Here is a 15,448-nt window from a genome sequence, read left to right as displayed (position 1 = left end):
TGTGTGTGTCTGTGTGTGTCTGTGTGTGTCTGTGTGTGTCTGTGTGTCTGTGTGTCTGTGTGTCTGTGTGTCTGTGTGTCTGTGTGTCTGTGTGTCTGTGTGTCTGTGTGTCTGTGTGTCTTGTTCCTGGCAGTAGCTTTGAGAGCCAGACTCAGTGTGATGTCATCTGCAGTCTTGCCTTAAGCTACTGCGGAGAAGATACGTTAAGGGTGGGGCGAGATGAGACAGAGAATACCACCAGTGAGAGGGAGATTTCTATTCAAAATGTATGCTCCCTCATTCTCTTAGAGGCCAGATAAGCACAAACTCTTAAAAACAATTACAAAGAAAGCCTGGCAATAGATCACCATTTTGTGGCAAGGGCAGCCCTAAAAAAGACAGAAAGGGTCAAATATGAGAGAGAGAGAGAGAGAGAGAGAGAGAGAGAGAGAGAGAGAGAGAGAGAGAGAGAGAGAGAGAGAGAGAGAGAGAGAGAGAGAGAGAGAGAGAGAGAGATAGAGCAAGAGAGAGAGGGAGAGAAAGAGAGAGCAAGAGAGAGAGGGATGCGGTGAGGTGAGGTGAGATGAGAGAGAAGAAAGGTGATGACTAAGGAACTGCAGGGAGGTCTGAAGATCATGACTTATTCATCTCTGCTTCCCATCATCAGCCTTCCCACACGTTTCTCCTCTAGTTTCAAAAAACTGTAATCATGCTGTTTCAGGGCTCTAGATTAACACACCAGCCAAATGCAAAATTCAGTTTGGCAGGTAGAAAAGAAAATTTACTAGCCACTTTTACTCATTAGTGAGGGTGTGTTTGGATAATAAGATCAACATCTACGAGCCATTTTGACTGGTGGTAAAAAAAATAAGTTCATTTAGTTAGTGTAGGTCTAATTCAAAAATAATACATCAAGAACTTCGAGAATAACACTCACATTATGTTGACAGGCTTTCCTTATACAAACTGAGAATGTAGCCTAATAAAGAAAAAATGAGATTGCATCGTGTGCTGAACACACGCATGAAATCCTAACGACAACACTGCTTCCTTCAGATAAACAAGACCAGATGCTGAAACTCAGGACCACGACGCAAATTATGCAATAAAACAGAGATCCAGCCCAGCCGTGGCTCAATTGGCTGGGCACTCGACTGCTACACCGGTGACCCGAGTTTGATTCCAGCCCGAGGTCATTTGCCGAGCAACCTCGTACACACCAAACGCATACACACATGCACAAAAAACTATAGTAACAGACCTTGACTGTGAGAACTTGTTCAGCTTGAATGGGTTTTTCTACAAGAGTCTCTCTCAGAGTAGAGTAGACAGGAGCAGCAGTGCCCTTCCTGCCCATGCATACCTGATTCTCATTAAGTTGTGTGTCTTTCCAGCAATAAAGTCTAGTCTACCCCAAACAGCCAGTGCTGCTCTGCTGCCCTGCAGGGAAGGCCCATCCCCTAAACACACAAACATGCAGGCACAGATATACACGCAGGCAAACACTTATGCAGGCACCCATTCAAACGCACGCACACACACACACAAACAAAAACAAGGACGCTCGCACCCACATGCACGCAGCACGTACGCGCGCACGCACGCGGGCAACACATTAACGCAGTCAAATCCCAACATTCTTATTTTATTGCACCAATACAGCAAATGCAGGAATCAGATCCTTCCAACACACTGCTGCCGTCTTGATGCCGTCTTTTCTTTCTTTTCAGACATGTTAAAGTTTTATCCTTTAACTTTACCTGACGTTTCAATGGTGTAACTTTAGTCTTCATCAAATGGAGAACCTCAGATGAAGACAGAAGTTACACCGCCTAAGCTGGTCAGGTAAAGGATAAGTTAAATATTTACATGTCTGAAATAAAAGAAAACCTTAAGACTTGTATGATTTTTTTCTTTATTATCTAACCCTTGATTAACCAGGAAAGGTCCCATTGAGCCACAATGGCTGTTGTTCCAGGGAGTACTAGCCGAGAATGACAGGCAGCGAGTTAAAAGTAAAGAAAAACAGTTAAACAGACATAATGAACGTGATAAATCTATTAAACGCTACTGCGGCGATGCTGCTTCAGGCAGTTTGAGGCATCCTACCCCCTCACCCCATACCACCCCACTCCTCTGATTCACAGCCTTGTCAGAGCAAACTGCCACACAGAGAGAGATCTGGTGGAGGTCAAAGAAGTGCTGCGTCACCTCATTATCCCCCCCACTCCTTCTCTCCCTCCCTCTCGTGAATGTAAAGTAACAGAGCGGGAGTTTCTCGACAAAGCATAAAAAGTCCTATGGCGAGTGGGGAGGGAGGCAGGGAGTCTTTTGTGCCGAGTCATGTTTCCATGCGGCACACCCGGTGGTGATTGTGTACACACACGCTTGGGTTGGGGGAATCAGCAGTTCACCTTTTCTCCAAAAACTGACTGGACAATGTTTAATTACTGCACAGGGTGAATGATAACACTGCAAGAAAAACAGCAATGGTACTGTATGTGATTGATGATGATGGTGTGTGTGTATGTGTGTACATATCCTAAATGATAAAAAATAAGGTGTTTGTTTAGTTTATTGCCAATAAAACAACTATGGCCATTTAATGCTAATGGAAACAGAACATATTTCCATCCGTAATGCATACAGTAATCAAGAGTAGGATGTCAAAAGTGCTTGAAACACAACAGCAGGAGAAGCTGGCAAGTTGATTTTGCCTGGGAAAGTGTGTGTACAGTATGTGTGTGTGTGTGTGTGTACAGTATGCATGCGTGTGAATGTGTGTTGTAGACAACAAAGCTCTCACCTTTGGCTGTGGTGGGTCCCCCGTGGGGTATCACAATCTGGATCACAGCGATCATCATGGAAACAGAGGAGGGGGCGTGGGGAGCGGAAGGGGGAGAGAAAAACAACAGTAGATTTACTCGTAGGATAAAAATATCACACGAATTAGCAGAGCCCACACACCTACCCCTGACAGAGTCAATGGCCCCCACAGGGACAAATGAAGGAGAGACCGTGCTCTCCGTGTGTGTACATGAGAGAGAGAGAGAGAGAGAGAGAGAGAGAGAGAGAGAGAGAGAGAGAGAGAGAGAGAGAGAGAGAGAGAGAGAGAGGGGTGGGTTATTGGGTGACAAGCTGACATGAATGTAATGAAGTGGTTTGTGTACGTGTTGATGTCTATGCCAGTTTGAGTTACTGTACCAGTGAGTGAGACTAAATGTGAGAATAGTAGTATGTGTAGTGTGTGTGTGTGTGTGTGTGTGTGTGTGTGTGTGTGTGTGTGTGTGTGCGCACTCCCCACTCCACTGACTCATCCCTGACTGCTACAAAAGCCACACTGACAGCACCAGCCAAAACACACGCACAGCTTGTTCAGATCACAGACAGCACTCACTCTGCGTGCGTGTGCGTGTCCACATGACCTTGTTTGCCAAGCACGCAAACACACACCATACACACACACAGACACACACTTTCTCTTGGTCACACAGACACAGTAATCTGAGTAACATACAAATCGCATCTCTCTCTCACACACTCACAGCACTGGCCCTTTAACAGTACAGTTAGAGCCGTTGTTCATTTTACTCACCACCAACACACGCTCATTTGCACACACACGCACACACACTCATTCGCACACACACTCATTCACACAAACACTCATTCACACACGCACGCACGCACACACGCACACACATACGCACACTTGGACAGAGGGGGCATTGTAGGTCTGCGCCAGCACACGAGGCAAACAGACACACACACACACGGCAGGACAAATGCTGCCAATTAACACAAACTGGGAAGCGGTTGTTCAATTTTCAAACACCCACAAGCTACTGGCACATCTTGGGCAGTTGGCACGTGTCCTGCGCGCATTCACTCGCACGGACGGATGCACACGCACACTCACACAGTTCTATGCTTTCTGCAGGTCACTGTGTGTGTGTGTGTGTGTGTGTGTGTGTGTGTGTGTGTGTGTGTGTGTGTGTGTGTGTGTGTGTGTGTGTGTGTGTTAGAAATGCACCGAAATGAAAATTTGTGGGCAAAACCAAAATCGAATAATATTTACTCACTTTTACTAATTACTCACTCATTTGTGGCCAAATACCGAAACCGAATATTACAGTTCAGTTAAAAAATATCAAAAGTTAAGTTTTTCACTATTTTTAAATATTGCTTAAATCTACGGCTTACAATAAATGTTAAGATATGTTTTTTTATGTTTATTTAAAATGTTGGAGTAGAACTGAAAATAGTTTCATTAATGCCCATTTTAAATTCATTTTTATTCGGCCTCCGATTCAGCCACTCAATTGGCTTTCGGCCGAAAACCAAAAGTGTCTTTTTTTGCGTTTCCGGCCGAATATTTTCGGTTGTCGAATTTTCGGTGCACCTCTACTGTGTGTGTGTGTGTGTGTGTGTGCGCGGATGTAAATATTGTCAATATCTAACTAAATGTTTAGTTTTAAATGCACATTGGAGACTTGTCAAACGCAATTTCAAACTTCTGCGCCAACCCTGTTACATAGTTTTTGGACAATGAAGTACACTTGACTTGACGAGCACACACACACACACTCGTTTGTTTTCTGCAGGTCACTAGCAGTGAGACTGGCCTACAGTTTTAGTGTCAGCCAAACTACTAATGCCTTCCTTCCCTCTGTCACTCAGGTCAGGTGGGAGCTGGGAGCCTGGGAGACAGAGTTCCACAGCAAACTGAAAACTGCAGCCTAATGGATTACTGTACTGTAGGTAGGCAGGAAGTGTGTGTGTGTGTGTGTATGTGTGTGTGTGTGTGTGTGTGTGTGTGTGTGTGTGTGTGTGTGTGTGTGAGTGTGAGTGAGAGAGTGTGAGAGAGAGATCGAGAGAGAGAGAGAGAGAGAGCGAGAGAGCGAGAGAGCAAGAGAGCAAGAGAGGCAGAGAGTGTCAGTGAGTGAGTGAGCAGAGAGTTGGTTTGTGCGCACTGCACAGTGACCTAGAACACGACACCCCGGAGAGGCGGCCGGCATACTATGAACATCTCCCATGGAGAGCAGAGGAGAGGAGGAGAGGGCTGAGTGGAGCAGGAGAGCAGCAGTCACGATCTCGGTGTGTGTGTGTGTGCTGTGTGTGTGTGTACGCGCCTGTGTGTTAACATTCATTTGTTGGCTAACATGCATGAAATTGTTTGTATGTGAAAAGGCTAGAAGGGGTCTGTTCTCAGTCCACAGTCAGCACTTCGAATTATGAATCACGAAATATGAATTAATGCCTTAGTCCGCTTAATACCACAGTTGAAAAAAAGGCATGTAAACACTGTAAGTCGTACAGGAGTCGTACAAGTCAATTTGTTTGAGTTGTTGTAATCGTACTAAGTGCAAGTGTTACAGTAACAGTAAGCACTGTATAAAACCACCATCCACTCCCAACAAACTTAAAATCTCCTCCCTATTTTTTTTCTGTGTCCCTCCAGCTTATCACCTCAACAGAGGGACAGTAGCCACATTTGCGATTGAGCAAAACTTTCCAAAACTTGTGCAGAGTGCATCTCTACATTTTCTACCTATCTACACGCTCAAATTAACTGGCTAGAAATCGATGCTGCTGTGGCTGATGTGCTCCGTCATGAAGACAATTTGTAGTTGACTGATGTTGCCACATGGCTGCATCCTCCTGACAAGATACCAGTGTCATACAGCACGTAGATCCTGATTAACACCTGTGTCTCTGTCCTGTCTGCTGTGCCAAAGCTGCAACGTCATCGGCTACACCAGTGGTTCTCAAACCTTTTCAGCGGGGACCCCACCAACACTTTGCCGACTCCCCCACCCACCACCGTCTTAGCCTAGCAATGTATTTCTGGCAATATTAGTCCATTAATATCGCTAGATTTTCCATCAACAGTTTGTCCGCTAATATTGGTAGAAATCCACCAGACGACAAATACATCCATTAACCATACAAGTGAATACTGTTACTAAGCAAATTATGGAATCATGTTATCTGGGAACCTGTGGATTTCCCATTTTTATGCAATGTCCCTTTTGTCAGCGACCCCCTTCAGAACCTATGCGACCCCCAGTTTGGGAACCACTGGCTACATTAACAGGAAGTAAGAGGGAGAGAGACCAGGTTGCCATGGCAGGGCTACAGGCGCGTGTTTGGCATCCGTCGGGACCCATTATGTAGGTTAATATTAGGGTCATAATGACACACGCGGGCCAGAGAAGCTACAGGAGAGGGTTTGGAGAGCTTTGGCTTTACATACAAAGAATATCTTTGTGGAGGTGCTCTTTGGTAGAACATTGAAAGTGAGTAGATTACATTTCCAAGGCAGTCTTGAAAAATAATTTGGAAAAGCTTCAATAACATAAGCCAAATAATTTGCGATCAATAACAACTGTGAAAAAGTGACTAGATTATATCTGTAGCTCTTATCTGGTGTACATGTGGCCAAAACTGGCCATGCTTCCTTGTACTTCCTCTGAAAAGTTTTCCCATTTGGTGGGTTTAAAGTGATACTGTCCCATTTTTGGAAATAAGCTTATTTTACACCTCCCCTTGAGTTAAATAATAGGCTTTTACCGTTCTCCTGTACTTCCAACCGTTTTCTAGTTATGGCAGTGCACATTTCACCTCCAAGCTAACAGTTAACATTGAGTCCTATGAGACCAGTTAGCCGCGAGCTGGTCTCATAGGACTCAATGTTAACTGCTAGCATGGAGGTAAAATTTGCACTGCCATACCCAGAGAACGGTTGAAAGTACAGGAGAACGGCAAAACCCTATTATTTAACTCAAGGGGAGGTGTAAAATAAGCGTATTTCCAAAAATGGGACAGTATCACTTTAAGTTGCACATGTCACTTGTCCCAAGTGATTGACATCAATGGCGATCACCTGGGTTGTGGTTGAACCACCTATGGGATCATGGGCATTTAAACAGCGTTTTTTATGTTTGTAATGTCTGATGAAGGGCATGCTACCTGAAACCTCCCTATATCAAATTAGGAGAAATGGGAGCTTGGTGTGCTGACTTTATTTGAAGTTTTTAATCGATAAAAAGTGCCAATATGTTTCGACCTTGGACCACAAAAAGAACTTCCCCAGGTGCTTTGTTAGAACTTCTTAGTGAACTCCAGCCAATTTCAACATGCTGTTGTATTGCTCACTTTATCCTTGGGACACTGTGTGAGATGTTTTGTTGTTTATTTCCAGAATTCATACTGCCCATTCACTAATGTTACCTTTTTCATGAATACTTGCCACCACCATCAAATTCTAAGTATTCATTATGACTGGGAAAATTGCACTTTTCATACATGAAAAGGGGGATCTTCTCCATGGTCCGCCATTTTGAATTTCCAAAAATGGCTTTTTTAGCTGAAAAAATTACTCTACTTGGACCATACTAGAAAATATTTGTTAACTGTGTTAAATGTGATAACTCTCATGTAAAGATCAAATTTGGCAATTGGCAGCCCAGTTTCAATGAGCAGCATACTTGCAGTACCCTTTTTGACCATTTCCTGCACAGTGTCCCTTTAACTTGCCAGTACTCAAAGACGCTTTTGTTTTTCTAAATATCATCCCAAAGGTTAGCAATGTGTTGTAAGGCGTCTTTTAAAATGATGTTCCCATGGCCAGGACCTCAGAATGGGCCGAACAAAGAAAGGATACATATAATTACATTAAAATACACATCATTTCCCTCCTTAATTTCCTTTGGGGTGGATGAAGTCTAAGTCTATTATGTCTACAGTACCTGGTGGTTTGAATCCGCCCCTGCATACGAGTTCCTGGAACTGCAGTCCACCGGCGGCGTCTCTTCTCGAACAAAGTCTGCCATCTCAATACCCCCTCCAGGGTCACTGTGAGGACACACACACACACACACACACACACACACACACACACACACACACACCACGGTTAACAAGACGCACAGTTCCCTTTGTTACCACAGCAACAGCATATTAACACAAAGGGTAGGCAAGTTCCCGTCAGCCCCAACAGAACAATGATGTCAGCACGCCACATTCACCGTTCTCCCTGGACCAAACATGACTACTGTACTCAGCCAACTCACAGCAATGAGTACCAAGTGGATTCCTGTTCCTATTGGCACAAATTATACATCCTTCATAACACAACAGATCGACCACAGACGGGTGGTGTCCTTTATTTAAGCCATGTTTGGGCTTTTATGCCTTTATTTGAGAGGACAGTTTGAGGCTGTGACAGGAAACGAGTGGGAGAGAGAGGGAAAAGATCAGGACCTCGGGCCAGAATTGAACCTAGGTGTCCGCTGTAATGGTATGGCGTCTTGATTCATTGAGCCATCTTGCCCCCGGTAGTGTCATAATAAGCAGCGTTCCACCACTGAAGCGCTCTACTAGTACTAACAACACTACTATGACAGAGAGTCTTTGCTAACTATATTGGTTTTTCAACCACTGTGCCGCGGCACACTGGTGTGCCGTGAAAGATCGCCAGGTGTCCCGTGGAAAATTATCCAATTTCACCTATTTTGGTCAAAACATTTTTTTGAAGAAAGAATGAATTATTAACTGCAAATAATAGCCCTTGGCACTCTCTATGCAGGGATTCTTAACCATAGGGCTTTTGGGTCGCAATCACATCCTTACTTCTTACACATCCTTACTCTCACTTCCTTGCAATAACTGGAAAATATCAGGTTAGATGTGCACAAGCACTCAAACAATAAGGCCACACAAGTGCCGCCAGCACTTTGCTCTTTCCCCTCAAAGCCATAGGATAGCCCAGAGTTGGAAGGGAGAGATGGGGCCTTCCGAATTGGCAGCTGTCTAGACGGTGGTGTCCAGATATGAGTGCTTCTATTTTATAATCAGCTGAGGATGAAGATTGTGCACTTCCTGGGTAAGCGTGCAGGACAAAGGCTGACTGAAGATTGCACACCTGAGATCCCTTTTTAAAAAATATATAATTATTCCATGGCAGAACTAAGTGATGACCATTGTCTTCTTACATGGGACAGAGGGTCAACACGTAGGTCTGCCATTGAATAAAGTTTGAAAAATGTAAAAGGATTTTAAGTGTGCGGAGTCCTTGCTGCTGTTCTATACATACAGTGCTGGTCAAAAGTATTGGCACCTCTTCAAATCTGTCGGATAATACTCAATTTCGTCCAGATAATGATTGCAATCACAAATGCTTTGTTATTAATATCTTCTTTTCTTTTTCTTGCAATGAAAAAAGACAAGAGAGAATGAAAGAAAAGTCAAATGAATTATCATTTTACACAAAACTCCAAAAATGGTCCGGACAAAAGTATTGACACCCTCAGCCTATGATGGCACAACCTTTAGACAAAATATCTGCGAACAACCACTTGCGGTAAACATCAATGCTCTGCTGGAATTTTAGACCATCCTTCTTGAGATTTGAAGTGTGCTTTCTCCAAACTATTATTGTGAGATCTCTCCACAGGTTTTCTACAGGATTAGAGGGTGGACTACTACATTATGCTGCAAAATTTGTTGATGGTCTTCAGACTTCATAACTCCATGCACACGGTCATGCAGTCCAGTGCCAGAGGCAGCAAAGCAACCTCAAAACATCAGGGAACCTCTGCCATGTTTGACTGTACGGACAGTGTTAGGCCTCATCTTTTTTCCTGCATTCATTTGAATTAACAGGAAAACACTGAGGCTTTGACTTTTTTTTATTCTCTTTTGTGTTTTTTTCATTGCAAGAAAAACAAATGAAGATATTAATAACAAAGAATTTGTGATTGCAATCATTTTCTGGAAGAAATTGAGTATTATCTAACAGAATTGAAGGGGTGCCAATACTTTTGGCCATGACTGTATGCCTAATAAGGACACCACTAATCTGCAGCCATTTGAAGAGTTCCCTCTAAAAACTATTACGAAACTGTAAATTATCATTTTCACCAAGTAATCACAAGCAAAAAGCTGGACTAGATTTATAGAAATACAGCCTGTTCTTAGCCTGGGAGTACCCATGCTGCCTTGCACGTTCTTTTCGAACAGCTGTGATTTAGTCTGGCGGTTTTGCACCTGTACTCTTCATCTACCTTTCATTGTATTACTATGCCTTCTCACCCTCTCTTCAGTGCTCTCTTTTGTTATTCTCTCTCTCTCTCTCTCTCTCTCTCTCATCTTCTTCCTCATCCCCTCTGCCTCCCCCTCATTACAGATATTAATGAGCCAGTCTGGTCTAACAAGGTGTAATACAATTATTTTCTCCTCTGCAAAAAATGAGATGGATTCCCATTTTAATCTGAATCACCATCGGGTCATCATTCATTTTGGGTGATTGACATTAAAAGCTATAATTTTTGAATTCCTACCCAGCCCACGCTAACGGGAACCAGGAAAATGTGAAACAGCAAAGAAATGACCCCATTGTTGCGCTGCTGCCTGCTGCTAAGGCATTACATTTTCTGCACTCCCCTTTCTTTATACGTCCATAGATGGGTCAATGGCGGGGTTTTCTGGCTCAGACATCAGGTGGTAGAGTAGGCTCTACTCTAGTGGTTCCCAACCTTTTTCTTCAGGGACCCATATTTTTACCATTGTAAGCGTTGGTGACACAACCACGCGAGCGCGGTTTCCTGTGGTTGCCTGCAAAAACTCATTAGCAATCATTTCAAATGGTCTTCGGCCAAATATAGAATAAAAGTTTAATTTATCACTTACATTTTGTTTCTTGGTTAAATGCTTTGTCATTTATTCAACATGGGCTAAGGTATTAAAATTAAACCCCTTAAAATCAAGAGGGCTTCACGACCCTCTGTGGATCTTTGGTGACCCACAAGTTGGGCCCCGACCCACAGGTTGGGAACCACTAGAGTAGAGTAGAGTAGAAGGGAGTATCATTTATCATTTATGATAAATCATCAAATATGAAACTCTACTGTAAATGTTACGACCAGAGTTAATGCCCATGAATTAATTAGCAATTGGTAATTCATGTACTGCAATATGCTTCTTAGATAATCAACTGAAAACAACAAAAAGTCCATACAATAGTGGCATTAGCTGTGGTGGCACCACCCTAACGTGTGCTACTACTAAAATGTCAGATGTGTAAAGAAATGAACGTAGACAAAATGTAATGTACAATACGGAATGGTGCTGTGAGCAGTGGACATAAGAATCTCTCAGTCTTCCTTGACTGTTCAGCGAGGCAGAGAGTAGTGCTGGCGTGTGTGTGTGTGTGTGTGTGTGTGTGTGTGTGTGTGTGTGTGTGTGTGTGTGTGTGTGAGTGTGTGTGTGTGTGTGTGTGTGTGTGTGTGTGTGTAGTCAGCTCTCTCAATAGAGCCGGCCACAAGACACATACTGTGGGGCTGAGGGCAGAGGGCGTCTGGCTTGAGCAAACACTGCCAAGTATCTACAGCAGCCACAAGGCTTTCCAGGCCAGAAGAGTCTTTAGAGAGCTATAATGTGTGAGGATATACACTCGCCTCCAAAAGAGTTGTCGCCTATCCATCTGTTTGGAATAACAGCTAATAACCTGACTTTCAATTAATCACTTGGCTTCAAAAGTCACTCATATGAAAGCTACAACCCTCCCGAATGAAAATGTATGTACAAAAATAAATTTCATGCACCAACGAAAAATTGACCCTTTATTGAACACAGACAGGCAGATTTTCACAAGACAAAAGTTTTGTCGCCTATCGAACATAATGTGAAAATGAGCAGATAAGTCACTTCAAAACACTTCAAATACGCAGATTGTGTGTCATACTTAATCACTGAATCACTCTCACCTCTCTAGAAAATCAACTTTAGCCTTAGGTGTATGTTTAGGGTCATTGTAATCATGGAAAGCAACACAATGAAAATCAATGGAGTTCAATGAGAGATGGTGACATATTCGCTATTCGTAGAACAATACATGTTTAACTTCATGATTTAATCAATGTTAAAAGCCCTCAAACACCTGCAGCATGCATGCAGCTCCTCATAAGAGTTGTATCTGTACCATGTTTCACTTTATGCACCATTTCTCTTTTTTCATATTCTTCATCTTCAACACCATATAGTTTTGATGCTATCATTCTAAAATGGTTGATCTTGGGATCTTGACTTCAGAGTATGAGTCCCATTAGCCTTCATTTTTGTCAGAATTAGGCCTGACATACTCTTGGTTGGCTTTTTTGAGACAGGATAGTGGGAGAGACTTCTTTGGTGTTAAAGGTGAAGAATTTGGAAAAAATACATGGTGCCTAGAGTCAAACATGGGAGGGATACAGCTCTTACAGTATGTGGAGCTGCATGCATGCTGCTGGTGTGTGAGGGCTTTTATCATTGATTACATCATGAAGTTAAAAATGTATTGCTCTACGAATAGCAAATATGTCACCATCTCTCATTGAACTCCATTGATTTTCATTGTGTTGCTTTCCATGATTACAATGACCCTAAACATACACCTAAGGCAAAAGTTGATTTTCTGGAGAGGTGTGAGTGAATCAGTGATTAAGTATGACACCCGATCTGCGTATTTGAAGTGTTTTGAAGTGACTTATCTGCTCATTTTCACATTATGTTCGATAGGCGACAAAACTTTTGTCTTGTCAAAATCTGCCCTGTCTGTGTTCATTAAAGGGTCAATCTTTCTATGGTGCATGAAATTTATTTTTGTACATTCATTTTCATTCTAGAGGGATGTAGCTTTCATACGAGTGACTTCTGAAGCCAAGTAATTAATTGAAAGTCAGTTTATTAGCTGTTATTCCAAACAGATTGGTAGGCGACAACTCTTTTGGAGGCGAGTGTAGAAAAGTCAAGCCAGCTAAGGACAGGGACATGTCAGCCGGACTCTCGCCCCTCGCAGCTCGGTCAATATTGCACCGTACGTACGGCCGCCGGCCAGGGTCGTTGCTGTCCTCCACATACAACCTAATAACAACATAAACAGAGAGTCTCCCTGTATCCCCATGCATTTCTATCTGTGTAGTGTAGTAGTACCCCTGAATAACGTGTATGAGTGATGCGCGTCTCACCTGGGGCCATTGCTATCCTTCATATATACGGCATTACAGAAAACAGAGCGTCTCTCTGTATCCCCATGCATTTCTGTGTGTAGTACCCATTAATTAAAGTGTATGTGTGATGCGTGTCTCACCCGGGACCGTTGCCGTCCTCCATCATATAACTATCCATGTAGTTCCCCTTAATAAAGCGTATGCTTGTCTCACCTGGGGTCGTTGCTATCCTCCACACATACCGTATAACTATCTGTGTATTAAATATTACACAGTACATCTTTAAGAAAGCGCATGTGTAAAGCATAAAGTGTGTGATGAGTGTCTCACCCAGGGCCGTTGCTATCCTCCTGCCGGGTGGCGCCGCCCTGCTGGATGCCCTCGGGGCCGTGCGGACGACCCCCCTGGGCCCCGTGGGCACGGCGCTCCACCACCTCCCCCTCGTCCAGCGCGTGGTGCAGCCGGTAGTTGATGGCCTTCAGCAGCAGGAAGATGGCAGCGATCACCCCGCAGTAGATGCCCACGATCACCATGGTGGGCGGCAGGGCCTGGAGAGGATGAAGAAAAAAATGAGGAGGAGATGAGATGCAGTCAATCCATGCACAGGCTCAGGCACAGGCACAGTGCACAAAAGTAAACACACAGAGACCATAAGCACACACACAGAATTACATGTTACGTCGATAACAATCAGACTTGAAAGTAGAACTCATACAGGTGTAACTAGTAGCATGATATTACATGCTCTATGAATATCATACTAATAGTGTAATTACTGTCTTAGTGTTGTAAGTACATCTTCTACAATACAACTCTGCTAATACAGTAATAATATTTTCAAGTGGTGGGTGACAGCCAGGGCCTGCAGAAGATATGCTAGCATAGCAGAAAGCAGGAAGTAATAATGCTATGCTGCGTCTTATCAAATATGTCCTACTGTCCCATGTCTAATTTCAGAAAGCATGTTGTTGGAGACCTTTCAGACCTCTGACAAACACACCGACACTCACAAGCAGACCACTCAGGAGTTTCTACAACAGATCACAATGCAACATTGCAGTCAGTTAATAAGATGGTTATGAGCCTACTAATTTATTGATGGACTTATTACAAGGATTTAAATTTAATACATGCACTTATTGTGGAAGCCCTAGTAGCCTGTCGGGGACAAAACAGACCTTCAGTTTGGATTGTGCCAGGCCGGTGTCCTGTCTATATGAGCGACCCGTCGAGATGTGATTCTCTAGGCTACTGAGCATGCGCACGCATGCGCACACCCTCGCGGTGGTTTTCGCGGGTGATTGCCCATCGAATTGTGAGACCGCAAGTTACGATACAGGATCCCCTGAGGCTGTCAACTTTAGTGACTCAAACTGTAGCCTATGTCATCCTGAGGTTACCACCAGTCATCCATAGTCTAGGTAGCCTATAGCCTGTCCACCGACTGTCATGGACTGAAAGTTACGATATATCCCCTGGGGGGAAAACGGGAAATAGCGTGGATCATCCAGATCATTGGAAAATCTGCGAAATAGCGTGGCCTCGTACATTTGCTACTTTGTTGCCTAACCGTAATCGCTCACACACTCAGTCAGCCTCGAACAGTAACATCGATCAGAAAACACTATTTATGTAGAGGAGGCGTTCTCATTGCAAAATGGAAAAAAATCGCCACCTCTGATTGAGCTGTCAAAATGCTCCCTCCACCCTTTCACTCAAGAATTTGAATCGACTGCATTGTAAAATGTCTGAACATGGTAGGCCTAATAAGAAATGCACTGGTGGCGATGTTATGAAAATATGATTCCGGTCATTAAAAGACAGACATCTGCCAAAACAAAGCCACAATACGCTATCTGCTATCTGGGAATATCTAAACCGCGCTTGTTTATCCCAGCACATGATTTCATGTGGCAATTTGCCTTGCGAGCCCACGTCGCATTGAAACCAAACCAACAGCAAATTAGGCCTACTGCATTAAACAACCCCAGGCCCTTATCCCAAACACTTTCTCCAGTAGGGGCCTATTTGCGCAAACTCAACTCTCTTTCATATGGCACGTATCTTAACTTAACCTAGCCTACTCAAACGAGAGGCTCACGGTTTTTTAGTGGTCAGCAGTCGCACGTTCTTATTAAACTCCACACGAACGATTGCACACCACTGTCCGTGAAATAAACAAAGTTATGGTTATTAAAACAGTCCTACGTGGACCGATTGAAACGCCTTCCGTGAAAAATCAAGGTCGCTCATTTAGATGAGGCATCGCAAATCGATAGAACACCACTATCGAATAGGGCGACCGGTCGCTCGACGAGGCAACACATCTCGACAGAACACCGGCACTCTTGGGCTGACATGTCTCTACTATTCAAGTGGTGAAAGCCCTCAAATGAGAACCAACCACAGGTTGCATAGTGCTGCTTTAAATCTAAGCAACACTTTCTTACACAACTAGCAACTAGTCATCCATAAACAGC

At 43.6% G+C, this 15,448-nt stretch overlaps 1 protein-coding gene across 1 annotated transcript in view; it reads right to left on the bottom strand.

The window, feature by feature from the left end:
* Nucleotides 1-15,448, bottom strand: part of pcnx1 (pecanex 1) — an 89,772-nt gene that overhangs the window by 54,149 nt on the left and 20,175 nt on the right. The window contains exons 2-4 of the mRNA XM_063184616.1: nucleotides 13,299-13,516; nucleotides 7,731-7,836; nucleotides 2,786-2,822 (exon numbers count right to left, since the gene is read on the bottom strand). Of these exons, the coding sequence (XP_063040686.1) occupies nucleotides 2,786-2,822; nucleotides 7,731-7,836; nucleotides 13,299-13,516 (361 nt within the window). The remainder of the gene's footprint in view (nucleotides 1-2,785; nucleotides 2,823-7,730; nucleotides 7,837-13,298; nucleotides 13,517-15,448) is intronic.

Source organism: Engraulis encrasicolus, chromosome 19 (genome assembly GCF_034702125.1).
Source record: "Engraulis encrasicolus isolate BLACKSEA-1 chromosome 19, IST_EnEncr_1.0, whole genome shotgun sequence".
Lineage (NCBI taxonomy): Eukaryota > Metazoa > Chordata > Actinopteri > Clupeiformes > Engraulidae > Engraulis > Engraulis encrasicolus.
The sequence above is the reverse complement of the archived record's forward strand: the minus strand, read 5'-3'. Positions and strand labels throughout refer to the sequence as shown.